Here is a 19,185-nt window from a genome sequence, read left to right on the forward strand (position 1 = left end):
CCTGCCCCGTCCTAGTCCTGCCCTTCTCGAGGGGAGAGAGAGCTCCACCTCCAAGGAGTGGCTCTTGTGATCCTGCATTAGGGCACTGCTGTGTTGGTTCTCCTGCTAGCATAGGTCTTTGAATATTGGCCTCTTTACTCCCCACATCTGCTGTAGATGCTTCTGGGTGCCCCCTCCCCACCCCAGTTCTTTGTACAGCATGAGGGGATCCCCTAGTGTTGTCTGCATGTGCCCTGTCCTCTCAGCTTTTAAGTCATTTTTTTAAGCTCCTAGGCATTCATTTTTTATATTTAGTCCAAAGATGGGTCTCTTTCTTTTCTGCCTTCCTTCCTAGTTTCCAATGAGCTTTAGCCTCTTAGTCTGGCTTTGATGGTAGGAGGGCTTTGGGATATGGAAGAGAGAATCAAAAAACATTAAAATTGTACATGCGAGTTTCTATTTGTTTATTTCTTGAATGTTTGCCGTGTGATTTCAGAAAAGACACCGAAGTGACCAGCAGATCAACAACCGCTTTGTTTCGATTCTGGTGAACGGCAGGTATGTTATCTTAGGAAAGCCAGGCTAGGTGGGATTGGCCTGTGACGAGGCCACCATTGCTAAACCTTAATATGGTGTGGACTTTAGAAAGGTAATTCAGGACAGTGAAATGGCTTCATGATAAACTTAAAATGAGTTTGTTTCTATTTCATTGAGGTCTTTCTTTTTGAGATGCTGGGGATCAAACCCAGGACCTCAATGTTGGGGTCCAGGAATCACCTAATTGACCACACAAACACCGATCTTAGTCAGACAGGAACAGTTTATTGAACACACACCTCAGGACTGAGCAACCAGGGCCATGGGTCAGATTTGGGATCTGAACCATGACCCCAAGTTGAGGTCCTATAGACCTTTTTAAGCCTGAAGTCTACAGATACCCGTGTCATGTTATCCCACCAATCAGGATTTAAGGATAGATGATTTCCTTAGGGACATGTCTTTGATGTACATTAGCCTGCTCCCATTGGTTGGGGTACTGAACTGTGGCAGGGGACTTGCCTTGTCTAATATTCATGTTTTAACTTGTCTACCAGCCTGGGACTTGTCTAGCATCCATGTCTTAACTTGCTAACCAGCATGTCAGTTACTCACATACGTGTCTCTTTCTGCCAAGTAGGATGTCAGTTCCCAGGGAGGTCTTAAGAACTTAGACTTTACTTGACCACTACTCAAAATGAAAGTCTTATTTTAAATAGTTTCTTACATCTTTTATGTTGGGGTTCATCCAGGGGCAGCTTATAAAAGCAAATATCATAAAAGCTTAGACACAGATGCAGGAAGTGCTGTTTTGTATTGTGGGTAACTATGCAAAACAGTTCTACTGACCTCTATCATGATTGGTTTCCAAGGGCACAAAACATAACAGAATGTGTAATCAACTTGGCATTAGAACGCTTCCTAGAAACAGCAGAAACCTATGAGAAAGTTTGCTTATAATAGAGGCTAGCCAGGTAACAGTTACCTAGGCCTTAACATTTACCTAGGCTTTAACCTTCCACCTTGGCCTTAACACTGGTGTGTGCTAGGAAAGAGCTCAAAGGACTTGCCTGTAGATGTCTCTAGTATACCGTGAAGTGTCATACTAACTGAGATGCCTCTGGGCTTCTTTCCTAGAAAATGGAAATAATAAGCTCTGTCTTAGATACCTGAGAAAATAAAATGAAAAATATATCCAAGCAGTTAATAAATTATAGCGTGAAGTTAATATGCCTGTGACCATTATCACGGTGACTGGCCTCAGGACATTTGTCTTTAGAACATAATGGGTTCTGACAAGGCTCACTGGCTGCACTACCATAGCCTTTCATTCAGGCTTCAGCTCACAGCTCACCAGCCCAAGATAGTGTCCGAACTGGCTCCACAGCTGAGCTACGTGGTGGTAAGACTGGAACAGGGCAGACATGTTCCTACAAAGGGCAAAATGTGGAAAATACTCTAAGGGGCGTGGCAAGCTGTTACAGAGCCATGTCTGACAGAAGGAATTATGGGGGAGGTGATGTCTGTGCCACCTCTGGGTCAGGGAAGCACTGCAGACGTTAGAGTTCATGAAAGGAGCATGAGGAAAGCAACCGCAAGCCTGACAGTCACCAGGGACACACGCCTGCCTTTCTCAAGGTGGCCAGCTCGAAGGGTACAGGTCTCCTGTAGCTCTGATCAGGCCATTCTGTTGTCCAGGCTCTTGGCATCTGACCCCTCATTACTCAGAGTGAACTGTTTCCTCCAGTGTTTTATATAGCTGGAAGTTCTCAAGACCAAAAGGGTGAATTACTATTAAAATGGGGAAGGAATAATATTGTTTTAAAAGGCAAAACTGAGTATATTAGAAACTTATCAAACTGAGGAATTTCTGACCAAATAAATTTAATCAGATGAACTCCCTCAAATAACTCAAGTACTTGTATTTTTTGTTTTTGTACACAGTTTTTGGGGAAGAATTTATCACAGAGAGAATTTAGGAGTTAGTCTGAGGCCCTGGTGTGCATGTGTGCATGTGTATGTAAACATATCTGACTTTTAACAGAGAAGAAGTGACTTAGGAGTACTGTTGGAAAGTTGGAGGGAGGGAGGGAGGGAGGGAGAGAGATGGGGGGGAGAGAGAGAGGGGGAGAGAGAGGGGGGGAGAGAGAGAGAGAGAGAGAGAGCGCTGGTATTGTTGAATCTGCTCATACTGCCATCATACTACCAGACTCCCTTTTATAGGAAATGAGGATTTAAAGGGTCAAAGGTAACCCGATAAAAGAAGCAAATAAAATTAGTAAAGCCAAATGATAGAATACATTTTAGCCATATAATAAAAGAATGAGTCCCGCCAGGCAGTGGTGGCATATGCCTTTAATCCCAGCACTTGGGAGGCAGAGGCAGGTGGATTTCTGAGTTCAAGGCCAGCCTGGTCTACAAAAAGAATGAGCCCCATCTATATATGTCTTCTAAGATATGTTATTAAATAAAATATGAAGACAGTAAGGTATCTACTATTTGTCTTCATTTCTTTGAGACAGGGTCTCACTGTATAACCCTGCCTGGCCAGGAACTCTCTATGTAGAACAAACTGGCCTTACACAAATCTTTCTGCCTCTGCCTCCCACGTACTGGGATTTTAAACCTTACTGTGTAACTTTGAAATATATTTGGGGTAGAGGATTCTATGAGTTGATATTTTCTAGGAAAGTTTTTAGAATATAGTGGCTCCCTTTGAGAAACAAAGCTACCTGCTAGGGAAAGCGATGTGTCCAGAGAGACAGAGCTTGCTCTTGACTGTGCAGAGCATGAAGCGCCAGCACACTCTGCCCTCTGCATCTTGGCTCCCTTCCCTCCAGCCTGTCCTGTCTCTTCTGCTTTGTTCTATTTAGTTACAGAACAGAACTTTGGAGAGACTGTCTCAGCAGAAATTCAAGGCCCATTTTCTTACAGGGTTGAGGAGATCAAGTGGAGGAATGTCCAAGTGGGGGACATAATTAAGCTGGAAAATAACCATCCTGTTACAGTGAGTACCTCCTCCGGCGCGGCTTCTCGCTCCTCTCCGTGTGTTAGGATCAGGGAACACTATGGCATTTTTGCCTCCACCTCTCTTGGGCACCTTTCCGATGCCTCTGGAGATCATCAGCTCTGGAGATCATAGGCAAGAAGCTTTTCCTGTCTATCTCTCTTATCGTAGCTTCAGGTGAAATGGAGCAGTTTTGAGAGAAGTGTGTGGTTGCAGTGATGGGGTCATCCATAATAAGCATAGACCAAGAGTCAGCAAAGTTCTTAGAGTGAACGGCCATTTCCGAGGGACTGCATCCCATCACACTGTAATGTTAAGCGCTGCCTCCTGTCTCCCTCTTCTCTGACCTTTCTGATTGCAGGCAGATATGCTGTTGCTCTCTAGCAGTGAGCCCTACGGCCTGACATACATTGAGACAGCAGACCTGGATGGGTAAGTGTTTCCTCCTCATAAAACACTAAGGAAATCTAGCCATATCAGAGGGCAAGCATGACACAAGAAACGAATATTGTTCTCACATTGGAGGTAGTAGTGTATGTCCCAGAAAACTAAAAACATCTAAGTGAGAAAAGACAAGAAGCTACAGCCATGGCACCCTCCAGGCTAAGTCTGAGCCACGAGCAGCAGTAATGAGTGTTCACTGGATCCAGAATCCGGAAACTACACTCCAAATGCTCTATCTCGAAACTTGACTCAGTCTGCTCTCCCTGCCTGCAACTTCTACAACTTGTCTTTAATGCTTGCAGATTGAAAATGTTTGAGAAAAGTTTACTCTGTACTGAATATGCACAGATTTTTTTTTTATATAGCACTTGTGTTATGTGGAAAGAGTGCGTATTGGTTATATGCAGATGCTGGAGCATTTTATAAAAGACAGCTGAGCATTGATGAATTTAGGTTTTCATGTGTGGTCCTAGAACCAGTAGCCTGCAGACACTGAGGGACAGCTACGGCCCGTGGTGTTGACCAGCAGGAAGGGCAACCATAGCGTTGTAAGAATTCAGAACGGGGCTGCAGAGTTTCCAGGAGGAAAGTGAAGCAAAGCAATTGTTACCTAGAAAGAATTGTAAGTGGACCTTCCTTTACTCACAGAACTTGAGGTCTTACATGGGAAGATGGAGGCCATTTCAGAGACTTGTGCTTGTGATGAGCTTGTGGTGGCCACTCTTGGCTGTCAACTTGACCACATCCGGAATAAACCAAAACCAAAGTGGCTGGGTACACCCATGAAGGAGAGGCATTTTTCCTTAATTAAATCATCTGAGGCCGGAAGCTGGTTAGGCTTTAATCTGAGCTGCATAGTGACAGCCTATAGAAAGGACATGGACGAGGGACATGCTCACTCTTTGCCTCCTTGCCCTTACTCTCAAGACACTGGTAGTAGAGCCTACTTCTTCGGGATTCTGGCATGAAGAACAGCTGACACGTCCAGCCTTGTGGACTGAACAACTAACTACTGGATTCTTAGAGTTTTTGTTGGGAGACAGCCATTGTTGGATTGGCTGGCTCCCAGCCTGTAAGCCACTCCATAATGTAAATATCTGTGTTTTCCAGAGGTCTTAAGCGACCTCTGTGACAGGGTTGTTCAACTCCCAAAGAGGTCATAATCCACAAGGTCTATAGAGAACCACTGTTCTATAGCAAAAGAAGTATAAGCATGACTTTTAAAAAAATTCTGGAATAGGCTTCCAACTTGCCAACACCTCCAGCTTCTGAAGATGCCCTGGGAGTATCGGAGCATGTTGAAAGCCCATGGCTAGAAATATTTGGAAGGCTTGCTGCATGGAATAAAGAATTTAGTGACTCTGTGCATAAAACTTTGGACAATTTTTGGGAAAATAAGTAAAATAATACTGCTGGTTGTATCTAGGGTTTCTGGATAAATTGACAACAGAAAAAGAATGAATTTATAGATAAACTTAATCAGCTTCTAGTACCTCAAGATACAGTGTGAAAGGCAAAGGCTGAAATGATTTCCTGGCTCCAGATGAGCATCAGCAGTCTACAGGTTCTACGTGTGCCCTGGAGGAGAATCTTCTCTCCAGCAGCCGTAGGGCACAAGTTGCAGAAAATCGGATGGAATCCCCCATTGTTAGGTTAGCTAAATGCCAACAAAACTCAAATCCCAACCTTGGATTGGTAAGTTTGGATCCTGCAAGTTGGAATGGAAATGTTGGGGGGACTCTACTGAGCTGCAGACCTTGAACCCCTCAGATTCTGGAGGGTTTAATCACATGAGGAAGTAGTCCCTCCGCCCTTAGCTCAGGGTGTATCCCAACTCCCACCTCCTGAGGAAATTAATCCTTCCTTGTCTGCTAAACTTTCAGCAGTCTTCCCTGAAGGAGACTCCGGGCAAGATAACACCAGTGTCTCTCAGGTCCCTCCAATGGTCTTAGACCTAGAACCAGACTTAAGGCTAAGCAGGCTCCTAGAGGGGTAATAGAAAGTTTAGTCTATGAGGAGGTGCACTATACCATTTAATGAGTCTACTGATTCATTCAAATAGAAATCTTGTATGTACAGAAATGGATTTTAAGAGTTATGGATAATAGTGAAAGGAATAGAAAACTAGATCAGGCTTGAGTTTATTGATATGGACCCACAGAGTGGATGGAGATTCTAGGTTTAATATGGAAGCTCACACAATTAAACAACGCAGGTCAAAAGTTTGAATGGTTGGCTGACGCGTCGGTCAAAAGATGGTCTACTGAAAAGGAGTGGGGATGTCTGATGTCCCTAGGCTTAGTGTTGATGAAGAGATTTTAAGGCTCAGAAAATACAGTGCTACAGTAGGTACGCTATAAGATACTAAGCTTCCACAGTGGGAAGGCTCAGAAGACAAGCCCTTCACCAATACTGTAAGACACTGTCTATGTAAAAACCACACCTCTTAAAGGAAATAAGAGATAGTTTACTTTGGAGCAGTTTTGAGTGACCATGGCTCAGGAACACAGGTTATCCCAAATTCCATGTTCCCATGTGGAAGCAGTTTCACAAGGTATTTATAATTTTACAGAATGTAAAAAGTCGTAAATTCAAGGAAACTTCAAATATATTGGTGGAGCTGGGCATGGTGATACATGCCTTTAATAGCCCTCAGGAAGCAGAGGCAGGCGGATCTCTATGAGTTTGAGGCCAACCTAGTCACTATATAGTGAATTCTAGGACATTCCTAGCTATGTAGAGAGACCTTTTCTCAAAAAAAAAAATAAGTAAAATAAAATCCATTGGTGGGTACCCCATTGAGACAGGTACAGTGAGATGTAGGGAGCTAGCTAGTCTCCAGGCTGAAGATGCTACTGCTGACATTCTTAGCTCTTGGACTGGCAGAAGCTAGTGTTCTGCTAAGTCAATAACTTCTAAGAAGTCTTTACTTAGTATCACTGGATATTAGTTCAGATCAGAGTGAGATAAGCATGGCTGTTCAAAGGGCTAACACTGGCCTAAGATACAGTAGCCTCAGAACCTACAAATTTTCAGTCTCTCCACAGTACTGAAATTCCAGTTGTTCCATCAGTCTCCACAGACATAGAAACTCTTTTGAGTTTCTGGTTTTGTTCACAGGCAGACACAGTCTCTATTCAGGAATTTTCATTCACAATACAAAATGATGAGGGGGAGCAGCACACTCGAAGAGCTTTGTCACCACCATTTCCCCTGTGCCACACCTTAGGGCTGGAGATGCTGCTGCTCAGTTGGCTTAATTGGGCCCCAGGGTAGCAGGGGCCATGTGGCAGCACTGATTCACCACAGGCAAAATGATAATAGTTACTGAAATGGGCAAGAGAGAAAGCATGTCCATAATGGGCAGGATGATTTTTATGGTGGCATGATTCAAATGGCCCTATGGTACTGAATCATGTACTGAATCATGGCAATTCCAGACAGGAAGTAGGTAAGAAGCCTACTGCATTCTTGTTTGATCTGTATGAGTAGAAAATTTCTCAAAAAAAAAATGCTGCATTGGATCATGGCAAGAGAGAATCTCAGTTGATGAAGCAATGTTCAGATGTGAACCAGTGTGCAGACCCAGAACCCCTTGGATGAAAAGACAGCCAGGTTTTCGTGAGGGAGGACCTTGATGCAATCCCTGAGAGTTGTACTGTTTTCGTCTATCCTTCCCCAGAAGGACTTACACTCTCTTCTAAGGGTAACTGTACACTGGGGAAAGCAGTCAGACTTTCCAGGGTCTATTGGGTACTGGTTCCAGGAGACTGGTTTCCAAGAAGTACTGTGGTCCTACAGCTCAAGTAAGGGCGTATGGATTTCAGGTGGTTAGTGGGGTTTCGGCTGAAGTTGAGCTCACAGTGGGTCCACTGGGTTCCTGAACTTATCTGTAGTCATTTCCTAAGTCCCAGAGTGAATAATTAGGATAGATATACTTAGAAGTTGTCAGAATTCTCACATTGGTTCTATGACTTGTGGAGTGAGGGCTGTTATGTGGAAAGACTAAATGGAAGTCATTAGAGTTGTCTCTACCAGAGAAAATAGTAAATAAAAAACAGTATTGCATCCCTGGAAGAACTTCGGAAATTACTGCTGCCATCAGGGACTTGAAAGATGCAGGGTGGTGAGTCCCACCACATCTCCCTTTAGCTCCCTATCTGGCCAGTGCAGAAGACGGCAGGATTGTGAAGAATGACAGTTGACCATTGATAAGTCAATCAAGTGATGACTCTAATTTCAGCTGCTGTACCTTACTGTCCTTACTCCAGCAGGTTAATATATCTCCTGGTACATGGCCTGGTATGTAATATGCAGCTATTGATCTAGCAAATGCCTTTTTCTTGGTACTTTCCATAAGGACTACAAGAAGCAATTTGCTTTCAGTTGGCAAGGCCAGCAGTATACCTTTACAGTTTTACCTCAAGACTATATTAACTCTCTATTCCTGGGTCATAACTTAGAAGGGATCTTGATCATCTGTCCCTTCCACAAAATATCACACTGATTCACTGAACTGACAACATTATGCTGATTGGACTGAGTGAGCAGGAGGTAGCAACCACTTTGAACTTGTAACACAAGTGCACATCAGAGAATGAAAAACAAACAAACAAACAAAATTCAAGGGCCTTCTACCTTGGAAATTCTTAAGAATCCAGTGGTGTGGGGCATGTAGAAATTATCTAAGGTGAAAGGTAAGTTATTTCACCTGGCCCCTCCCACCACCAAGAAAAAAACACAATGTTTACTGGGCCTGGATTCTGGAGACAGCACATTCCTCACTTGGGTGTGTTATTCCAACCCATATACCAAGTGACTCTAAAAGCTTCTAGCTTTGAATGAAGCTCAGAACAGGAGAAGGCTCTTCAACTGATCCAGGTTGCTGTACAGGCTGCCCTATCACTTGAACCAAATGATCCATCAGATCTGATGACACTTGACATGTCAGTGGCAGATAGGGATGCTGTTTAGAGCCTTTGGTAGGCCCTTATAGGTGATTCAGAGAAGAGACCTTTGGGATTTGGGAATAAGGCTCCACTATCATTTGCAGAAAAATTATTCTCCCTTTGACAGCTCCTGGCCTGCTATCGGACCTTAGTGGAAACTAAACATTTGGCAATGGGTCACCATATTAGTATTCAACCTGAACTGCCCATCAGAAGGTGGGTGTTGTCAGAATCACCAAGTCATAAAGTAGGACATGCACAGCAGCAATCCACTATCAAATGGAAAGTAGTTTATATGTGATTCAGTCCAGGTAGGTCCTGAAGGCACAAGCAAGGTACATGAAAGTGTTGCCCAAATGCCTATGGTGTCTACTCTATTCCACTGCCTTCTGCTCTCAATCTCATGGGGTGTTCCCTATGAACAGTTGACAAAGAAAGAGAAGACAAGGGCCGGGTTCACTGACTGTTCTGTATGCTGTGCATGCACCATGCAGAAGTGGACAGCTGCAGCATTAAAGCCCATTTCTGGGACAGCCCTGAAATATGCCAGCAGAGAGAAATCCTCACACTGGACAGAAGTGCACATGTTTGTATATTTTCTTGGATGGAGAAATGGCCAGATGCGCAATTGTTTACTGATTCACGGGCTGTAACCAATGGATTGTCTGGGTGGTCAGAGATTTGGAAAATTAGTAAGAAAGACATCTGGGGAAGAAGTATATGGATAGATCTCTTTGAAGGGGCAAAGGCTGTGAAGATATTGTATCTCATATAAATTCTTATCAAAAGATGACTTCAGTAGAGGAAGGAACTTAATAATCGGTAGATAGAATGACCCATTCTGTGGACAGTCAGCCTCTTTCTCCAGTCATCCCTGTCATTGCCCAGTGGGCACATGAGCAGAGCAGCCATGGTAGCAGAGACGGAGGTTGTACATGGACTTGACAACATGGAGTTCCACTCACCAAGCCTGACCCGCCGACAGCTGCTGCTGAATGCCAGCTCTGCCAAGAGCAGAGACTAACACAAAGTTCACTGTTCCCCGGGGTGGCTGGCCAGGAGCCTGGTGGCAGGTTGACTGTTGTTGGGCTGCTTTCTCATGGACAATGCTTTGTCTTTACTTGCATAGATCCTTCTAATCCTGGCTATAGATATGCATTTCTAACGTGCAATGCTTCTGCCAAAACCACCATCCATGGACTTACGCAGAATGGCTTATCCACCATCATGGTATTCCACACAGTATCGCTTCTGACCAAGGAACTCACGTCACACCCAGAGGTGTGTGACAGTGGGCCCATAATCACCGAATCCCCTGGCCTTACCATGATCCTCACCAACATAAGCATCTCGTCTGGTAGAAAGATGGAATAGCCTTTTGAAGACATAGTTAAAGTGCCAATTAAGTGGCAGCAACCTGGAAGGCAGGGGCAGGGTTCTCTAACAGAGGTATATGCTTTGAATCAGCATCTAGTATATGGTATAATTTCTCCCATAGCCAGCATTCATGGAATGAATCAAGGAGTGGAAAAAGGAATGATCCTACTCACTATCACCTCTAGTGACCCACTAGGAACACTTTTGCTTCCTGTTCTCCATTCTGCAGGTCTGGATGTTTTGGTTCTGGGTGGGGGGAGGGTACAGGACACTACTGCCAGGAGCCACAACAAACATTCCATTGAACTGAAAGCTCAGACTTGCCCCTGGCCACTTTGGGCTTCTCATGTCCTTAATTCAGCCTAAGAAAGAAGAGTGTTAGGAGAGGTGATTGGTCCTGATTATCAAGAGGAAATTGGATTGCTTCTCCACATTGGAGGTAACTAAGGTTATGTCTGGAGGTAATTAAGAGATCCTTTAGGGAGGGTGTCTCTTGATGCTGTCAAGTCCTGTGATTAAAGTCAATGGGAAACTACAACAACCCAATCCAAGCAGGATGACAAAGGGAACAGACCTGGAAGGAATGAAGATATGGGTCACTCCTCCAGGAAAAGAGCCAAGACCTGCTGAGATCTTGCTGTGGGTGGAGGAATCACGAAATGAATAGCAGAGGGAGGAAGGTAGGTATAAGTACCAGTTACGGCCACACGACCAGTTGCAAAAATGAGGACTACAGTTGACATGAATGCTTTGTCACATTTTGTTAATAGTGCATTTGGGCAAATATTCGTGTTTTCTTTCCTCTATTTCTTTGTCATATAATGTAACATCAATGGAGAGAATATCAGTGATTATCATATTTATGTTGAGGTCCTAGAGGAACATCCTTCAAGGGACACTAACCCTATTCTGAAATTTATAATGCATTTCCCATTGTGTGTGGGATAGTTATGCCATGTTTGGCCTAATCATGACCTGGTTAAATATACAGTGCAGTTGTGGTTGTACACAAGATAGTTATATCATGTTCAACATAATTATGACCTGGTTACATATATAATGCATTTGAGGTTGTATGTGGGGTAGTTATATCATGTTAGGCATAACTGTGAGCTGGATAATGTTTTCATTTGGAAATTAAGTATGACATAAGGAGATATGATTGTGTGTTGATTTGACAAGGGATAGATGGACTTCTGGTGGCTATTCTTGATTGTAAACTTGACTACATCTGGAATTAACTAAAACCCAGGTGACTAAGCACATCTACGAGGGATTTTTCTTCATTAAATTATTTGAAGTGTGACAACCCATTTTTAATTCAGATCTTTTGAGGTGAGAAGGTAGACCTTTAAACTGGGCCACACCTTCTGGTGGCCATCTATATGAAGGACATGGCTGAAGGAAGTGCTAGCATTTCGCCACTTGCCCTCACCCTCAGTTCACTGGTGTTAGAGCCTAATCCTCGGAGATTCTGAGATATACTGGCTAGCTGGGACATCCACCCTTAAGCACTGAACAGCTACTGGAGTCTTGGACTTTCTGTTGCGAGACAGCCATTGTTAGACTAGCTGGACTGTAGTCTGTAAGTCACTCAATAAATCAACTATACATATTATGAATATGTGGATAGATAGATAGATAGATAGATAGGCATCCCATCAGTACTGCTCCTCTACAGAGACCTGACTAATACTGTACCCAAAACCTTTTGAAATCTATTGTTAGTATCTCAGTGTGTTCTTATATCCAGAAATGTTTCACTGTGGTCTTTCCACGATCCCTGTAAATATTTATGAACTGTTTCCTCAGAATTTTAAGTGGCTTCTTACCAGAACCTGCTCTGTGTTCCTGAGGAAGCAGGGTTGCTCTGTGACGTCTCTTCAGCTTCTGTGACATACCTGACCAGCTAGTTCTCCTATGTTGGCTAAAGTAGGGGAGGGGGAGACAGGGAGGCACACAAGAACAAGCAGTAGCTAGTGTGGGGCATCATACACCTCAGACCCTGAGCCTGTATTCAGCTGGCAGCATTTATTTTCTCAAAGCTATTGAGGAGGCCTCACAAGCGGGCCCTGTGCTACTGTTGGGTATATGTCCCATACATTGATAAACCTGTGGCCTTTACTCTAGGGAAACCAACCTGAAAGTGAAGCAAGCCATGTCCATTACCAGTGCCATGGAGGACAACCTGGAGCTGCTGTCCTCCTTTAATGGTGAGCTAGAAAACAGGCTGCCTACCCAAGCTTTCACCAGCAGAGGACTAGCTAAACAAAGATGGCATATCCGTACAGGAATAAGACACAGTCCAGTATAAACAATATGCAAGTCGATAATCACTGACACAGGGAAAACATATATAACTTAATAGAAATATATAGATTATAAGAGACAGCATACTACGTGTTTTGGAGAAACATGTTTGCATACATGCATAGGATAAAAGGCTTATAAAGATGTAGTTCAGAAGGCTAATAGTGTTTTTTCTCTAAACAATGAGTAGATTACAGTGTTTCTCCAAAGCCTTTAATCCTAGCACCTCAGAGACAGAGACCATCAATCTCTGAGCTTGGGATCAGCCTGGTCTATACATAGTGAGTTCCAGGCTAGCCAGGGACAACCTAGCCTGTCTCAAAAAAATTTTTTTCTTCATCATTTTAGCATGTTATAAGTATTTACAAAGCAGATCCAGCAGCGTGGCTCAGGGAGTAACGGTGCTTGCCTCCAAGCCTGTGAGCGGAGCCTGGTTCCTGGGACTCAGGTGGTGGAAAGCAAGAACCAACTCCCATGTGTGGTCTTCTGATCTCTACACACGCACATTGCATACATTCCTCCTGCTCAGGCGTGCAGAGTAAACAAAGCCAGTAACGGTTAAAAATATTTTCAGAGGATATATTTACCAATCATGGAAAACTCAAATATTTCTATTTGGAAAAAAATAGTAGGTTCACCTTAGGGTAAGCAATGTTTCCACTTCTTGAGCCTCACTGACACTGATCTGGCAGTACTGAAGCTGACAGATCACCCTGTGACACTTTTCTCTGGGTGATCTATAGCTCTTCCTTCCGCCACGTCCTTCATATAGACAGAATTATTGGTTTGCTTGTTTGTTTTGATGCCCTGTGTAGCCAGACTTTGGACTACTTTATGGGTTCTTTCTTCTTCCATCCTTCTTCACCCCTCTTCTTCCACCTTTACAACCCCCTAACATTAGATAGGGGAGAAAAAAGGATAGAGGGGGAAGGGGGTGGCATTATCATTAAACTGCTTCCTGCTGATTGGGGGCATTGAGTTCCTTTGGCCACGTTTGATCTTCACCATCAGGGTGTCTAATTTCTTCTTATTTCCTCTTTGCACATGACTACTTAACAAACCACAACCAACATCAGCCAGTAACCTGCCAACAGTTCCCCCAACTCTCGAGGAGTCCCCAGAATTCCAAATGTCACACACTAGTAGAAACTATCTGCACAGGCGTGGTGGCGCACGCCTTTAATCCCAACACTCGGGAGGCAGAGGCAGGCGGATTTCTGAGTTCCAGGACAGCCAGGGCTATACAGAGAAACCCTGTCTCGAAAAACCAAACAAACAAACAAACTCTCTGCTGCTCTACAAATCATGCCCCTGCTAGAGCACGAGACAAATCCTGGTCAGCTGCCAGTGCACAAGGGGAAGCCGCCCCACATCCCACACCTGGGATTAGAATGAAAACTTACTCCTATTTTTGTGTTTTTCTTTAAAGAAACCAAAGTTCTCACAACAGCCCTGAAATCTTTTTGGTTTTCTAAAGGAGAGTAGTGCAGGATAGGGAACAGTTGAGAAAAGGTAGAGAAAAACCAATGTGCTGTATTATAGCAAAGAGGTTTTCTTTCTGCCTTTCGGCTGAGCATTCTCCCCACATTTTCTGCAGGAGAAGTTAGGTGTGATCCTCCTAATAACAAGCTGGACAAGTTTTCCGGAACCCTGAGCTACCTGGGGAACACCTACTTACTGAACCATGAAAGGCTTCTGCTCCGTGGCTGCGTCATCCGGAACACAGATTGGTGCTATGGTTTGGTCGTTTACACTGGTACGCTTCCTCCCCGCCACAGCCAGACCCAGCCCGTTAGCACCTGCTCACCACCCAGCTGTGGGTAGTTCATCCTTAGGATGCGGGTACAATGTCCAAGCATATGTCAGAACGGTGGCTTAGTGGTTGAGAGGTCAAACAGGTCGCTGGATGGGAAACTTCAGAAGAAACTGATGGGAAAAGTGACTCTGCTCCAGGCAGTGTGCTTGCGACATACCAGTTCCATGTTTGCTCGAGGATGGCTTAGTGTTCAACACCATAAGGCATTCGTGGGGCCTTGCAGCATATGCAGACACAGGAGAGGGTTTCACACAAAGAATAGCAGAATTGTCATGTGATGAAAGGATACATGGTGACTCCCATAAGAAGGAAATATAGACTGTGTTCATTATGGAAAGAGATTTAAACTATAATGTGGAGACTTCATCCAGGAGAAAAGTACTACATTAGTGGCCCATCTTGAGATGTCACTTAGAATCACAACCCACAATATGTAGTGAAAGGTTTTCTTGGTTCACAGCATAGTTAGGAAAGAAAGCCTCTGCACCCTGAGTAGCAGTAACATTGATAACCTTTCCCCCGTCCCTGTAGATAATCAATTTAAAAGGAGGAAGGACTTAACTTTTTACTCAGTTTCAGAGGTCTTAGTCCAAGTTTGTGTGGTCCTGTAACTTTAGACCTGTAGCAAGGCCAGCCATCATAGTGGGAACTCATGATGGGGCGAAGTTACTCATGGCATGGTGGCTGAGAAGCAGGAGAAAGGAGGGGGACCTTCAAGAATCGCCCCTAATAACCCAACTTTCCTTCACAAAGTCCCTTACCTGAAGTTTCTACTACCCCACAAGAGCGTTACCTACTGGAGACCAAGCTTTCAACAGATGAACGTTTAGACACTTAAAATACAGGCTTTAACACAACCATAGCTGCAGTAGGAGGAATTGAGAAAGGTTTACCATAGAGAACATTATTAAACTTGAATTTTTGGAGGTCTTTTTGAGAGCATCCACTCTTAAACATGGGCTCCCAATTCTCCTTCTGTGGAAAATAAGAAGGCTGCCACCCTCTGGAGAGAGAGGCTCACGAGTGGAAGGAAGCCTAGCAGAGTTCTGTTCATCCGCTCTTGATGTAGAGAGGCAGCTTCTAAGCTGCTTACTTTCAAACGATGTAGAGTAGGCTTTCTTCACTGTGTGTCAGTGGTCACTCACCCAAGAAATCCACTCCTAGAAAGGCCATTTGTTCAGATGAAGGTTTTTCCCAGAGCAATAATAGTGCCAGCACAGCTTCGGTCCCTTGTGGGTCTTGGTTTGCTCACAACAGTAATGAACTCTGGGGAGTCCGGGCAAGTCTCACACTACAGAAAGCATCATGGAGCACTCGGTGCAAACTTGAGTGGCTATTTCTGATGTGCAGTGCTCAAGTTCTGCCAGTCTCTCTTCCTCCTCCTCCTCCTCCTCCTCCTCCTCCTCCTCCTCCTCCTCCCCCCCCCTCCTCCTCCCTGAAAGCTAGGGAGAGTAAGGTCGGTCTTTCTAAGGACTCTAGAAGATATGGTCCCTGTAGCTGCCATACTCTGCCTTGAACTTTTCAAAAACCCAGACCTGTGAAGGGCTAGAATGCTACCATGTACGCTGTGCATTCCCAGTGTGCTCACATGCCAGCAAAGCCCAGCTGCTCACAAGGCCATCAGTGAGCACATGAGAGGCACCCCTTCACTAGAGCACATGTGGACAGCCGCCGGATGGGCAACAGCCAGAGAAATCACTCTGTACGGTGCACTCTTTGCCCTCTTAAGAAGATCCCCTCTCAACTTGCTAGCAATTTCTCTAACTAGGGGTTTGCACCTCCATGCCATTTCGGGCTCCATGCTCACTGTCTGTGCTACCATAGAGGAGCATGGCATCCATGTCTCTCAGTCACAGAGAAGTCTCACCTCCCCAGCTTTTACCTCAGGGGGAAAAGCAGTTACTGCTACCTCCTCTCAGTTAAAGAAAACAAATACATCTTTTATCAGAAAATTCCTGCCCTAAGCTATATAAATTAGGAGGTGATGAGGGACACTTCTGTGACTCTTGTTCTGTGTTACTTCATGGGAAAAATCAAGAATTCACTGAGGTGCTGGTGAGAGAGGAGTTGGTATAGACACTTAGTAGGGAAACACATGTTCCTTTCTGTGTTATTGTTGATTGCATTTCCATAAGAGGTTAGAATGACTGCACATAAAGGTATATGTCAACACAGTTTGAAGCTCTAAGTATATTCAGTGATTGTAAAATCTTGATTTCTCTATTTTGCTTAGGGCAAGACACCAAATTAATGCAGAACAGTGGACGGTCCACCTTCAAACGAACACATATAGATCATCTCATGAATGTCCTTGTGGTCTGGGTAAGTTAAACACCTTCTTTACATAGACGTATGTCCACAGCAGTAGCAGGCATTTCCATGTCAGAATATAGTTGTTTAAAAGTCACCCCAAAAGCTAAGATGTGAGCCAGTAAAGAACAGATGCAATGTGCAAGAGTCTAGGTTACTCTTTCTGTGTAAGAGAATGACAGTTAGGGATCTGTGGCCTTTGGTAAGTGGGTCCAGAGTTGATCAAGGGCCCTACTTTAGAAATAAAGATACTTCCTCATATCAGATTTGATCATGACCTATAATAACACACCACGTATTCTATAGAATGCCTTATTCAATCCAGTAGTTTTAAAGCTGTAGTCCTCAAAGGAGTCTTAAGAGTCTACAGTGAAGACAGAAGATCTGATAGGGTTTGCTCCGGCCTTATCTGAGTTTCTGCTTCAAAGAGAGCAACTTCTCAATGTGCTGTTTTATAATATTTCAATTGGAAAACAAGGGATCTTCTGCTTAAAAAAAATAATCTGAAAACCACTAATAAAGGGAATCCTGAGAAGGGGAAAGAGGTCATGTTCCTTTTGTTTTGTTTGCCTTTTTGCTTTTGTTGTTGGTTGGTTGGTTGGTTGATTGGTTGGGGTTTTGGGGTGTTGTTGTTGTTGTTTGTTTTGGTTTGTTTGTTTGTTTGTTTGTTTTTCGAGACAGGGTTTCTCTATGTAGCCCTGGCTGTCCTGGAACTTACTCCGTAGACCAGGCTGGCCTCCACATCAGAGATCTTCTTGCCTCCAAAGTGCTGAAATTAAAGGCGTGCACCACCACCAGCTGGCAGAAAAGATTATTTTTGTTTTGTTATTTAGTTTACATATACATTTTCAAAATAGTATTTCCCTGTCCTAAACTCTTCCCAGGTTCTCCCTACCTCTATATCCACTCAGCTTGCTGTTCCTCCCCCATTTTTCAGAAATAAAAACAAAAAAAGCAAAAGCAAAAAACAAAGATCACAACAAACCAAAAAAAAAACAAAAAACAAAACAAACCTAATAGGAGGAAATATATCTTAAAAAATTCCCACAAAAACTATACACACAAAAAAATCCATGGAGTCCATTTTGTGTTAGTCAACTGTCCCAGGGCATAGGTCGTGTTCTGGTGTGTGGTTGATAGGCCTGGGACATCCCACTGGAGAAAACCGATAGTAATTGTTAGTCGTAAATGCCTTCTGGGTTAGGATGGACACTGTATTCACACCCCCTTCTCCATGCCGTGATTTTGTCTGGTTTGAACTTGCACAGGTCTTGTGTGTGCTGTCACCGTGTCTATGAGTTAAAGTGTGGATCATCTCTGTTGTGTCTGGATGACAGTGTTTCCTTGAAGTCATGTACCACCTCTGACTCTTACAATCTTCCTGCCTCTTCTCCTGCATAGATCCTTTAGCCATGAGGTGAGCTGTTTGACAGTGATATCCCATTTAGGGCTGAATGCTCCAGAGTCTCTCACTTTCTGAATATTGTCCAGCTGTGTGCCTCTTTATTAATCCTCATCAACGGAAAGAAGTTCTTATGAAGGCTGAGTGGTGCACAGTGCTATAGGAATAGCAGTATGTGGTTAGGAATTATTATACTGCTGTGTTCCTTCAGCAGAATAGTAGTAGGTTTACCCCTAGGGACCATGACCTATCTGTTCCTGGATTCTTGCCACTTTAGCAGTGTCAGACATGGGTTCAATGGTTGGTCGCTCCTATAACAACTGTACCACTATTGCTCCACTATCCTGCAGTCAGGTTACTGTTGTAGGTCTCCAGGGATGTAACTAGGTGATGTCGATGGTTACCTTTCTCCTCTGGTAGTACGCAAAGTACCTTGCAGCACCATGAATGCCACCCAGTTGAGGAGAAGCTTCTAATTAATTTTTTTTTAATTTCACATGTATTGGTGTTTTGCCTGTATGTATGTCTGTGTGAGAATGTCAGATTCCCTGGAACTAGAGTTATAGACAGTTTCAAGCTGCCATGTTGGGGCTGGGAATTGAACCTACGTCCTCTGGACAAGTACCCAGGGCTCTTAACCTCTGAGCCATGAGATGAAGCTTCTAGTTGGGCATTAGCTCAATTTCTCATGTTTGATGACATAGTAAGTGGTGTCTTGAGCAACTGGGCCCTACCATCAGGTTGTGGATGGTAACTAACCAATTGCCTTTGCAGTAGCTTATGATGTATGAGCTTATGTCCTTGGGCCCCTTTGGCCAACGACTCAACAAGAGTAACCCATTCTTGGCATTGGAGGCTTTACTTAGTGGTATAAGATATACAGTTGGGACACTTGTCTCCCTCATTATTTGTCTCCCTCGTTATATCGTGACTCTACTGAAATTCCTTTCATATGTGTATATATTTTAGGAAGCTTCTATAGTGGTAGGTTTCTATATGGATTTTTAAAATTAGTTAACTAATTAATTAATTAATTAATTTACATCCCAAATGT

General features: G+C 43.8%; 1 protein-coding gene across 4 annotated transcripts in view; it reads left to right on the forward strand.

Annotated features, from left to right (window-relative positions):
• The window catches only part of LOC110292950 (phospholipid-transporting ATPase FetA), a 107,648-nt gene that overhangs the window by 36,892 nt on the left and 51,571 nt on the right, over positions 1–19,185 (forward strand). For all 4 annotated transcript variants that reach the window (XM_021160640.1, XM_021160644.1, XM_021160643.1 and 1 more), the window contains exons 7-12: positions 476–537; positions 3,451–3,523; positions 3,885–3,955; positions 12,424–12,506; positions 14,201–14,359; positions 16,653–16,741. In XM_021160640.1, coding sequence (XP_021016299.1) covers positions 476–537; positions 3,451–3,523; positions 3,885–3,955; positions 12,424–12,506; positions 14,201–14,359; positions 16,653–16,741 — 537 coding nt within the window. The remainder of the gene's footprint in view (positions 1–475; positions 538–3,450; positions 3,524–3,884; positions 3,956–12,423; positions 12,507–14,200; positions 14,360–16,652; positions 16,742–19,185) is intronic.

The sequence above is a fragment of the Mus caroli genome, chromosome 4 (assembly GCF_900094665.2).
Source record: "Mus caroli chromosome 4, CAROLI_EIJ_v1.1, whole genome shotgun sequence".
Classification (NCBI taxonomy): domain Eukaryota; kingdom Metazoa; phylum Chordata; class Mammalia; order Rodentia; family Muridae; genus Mus; species Mus caroli.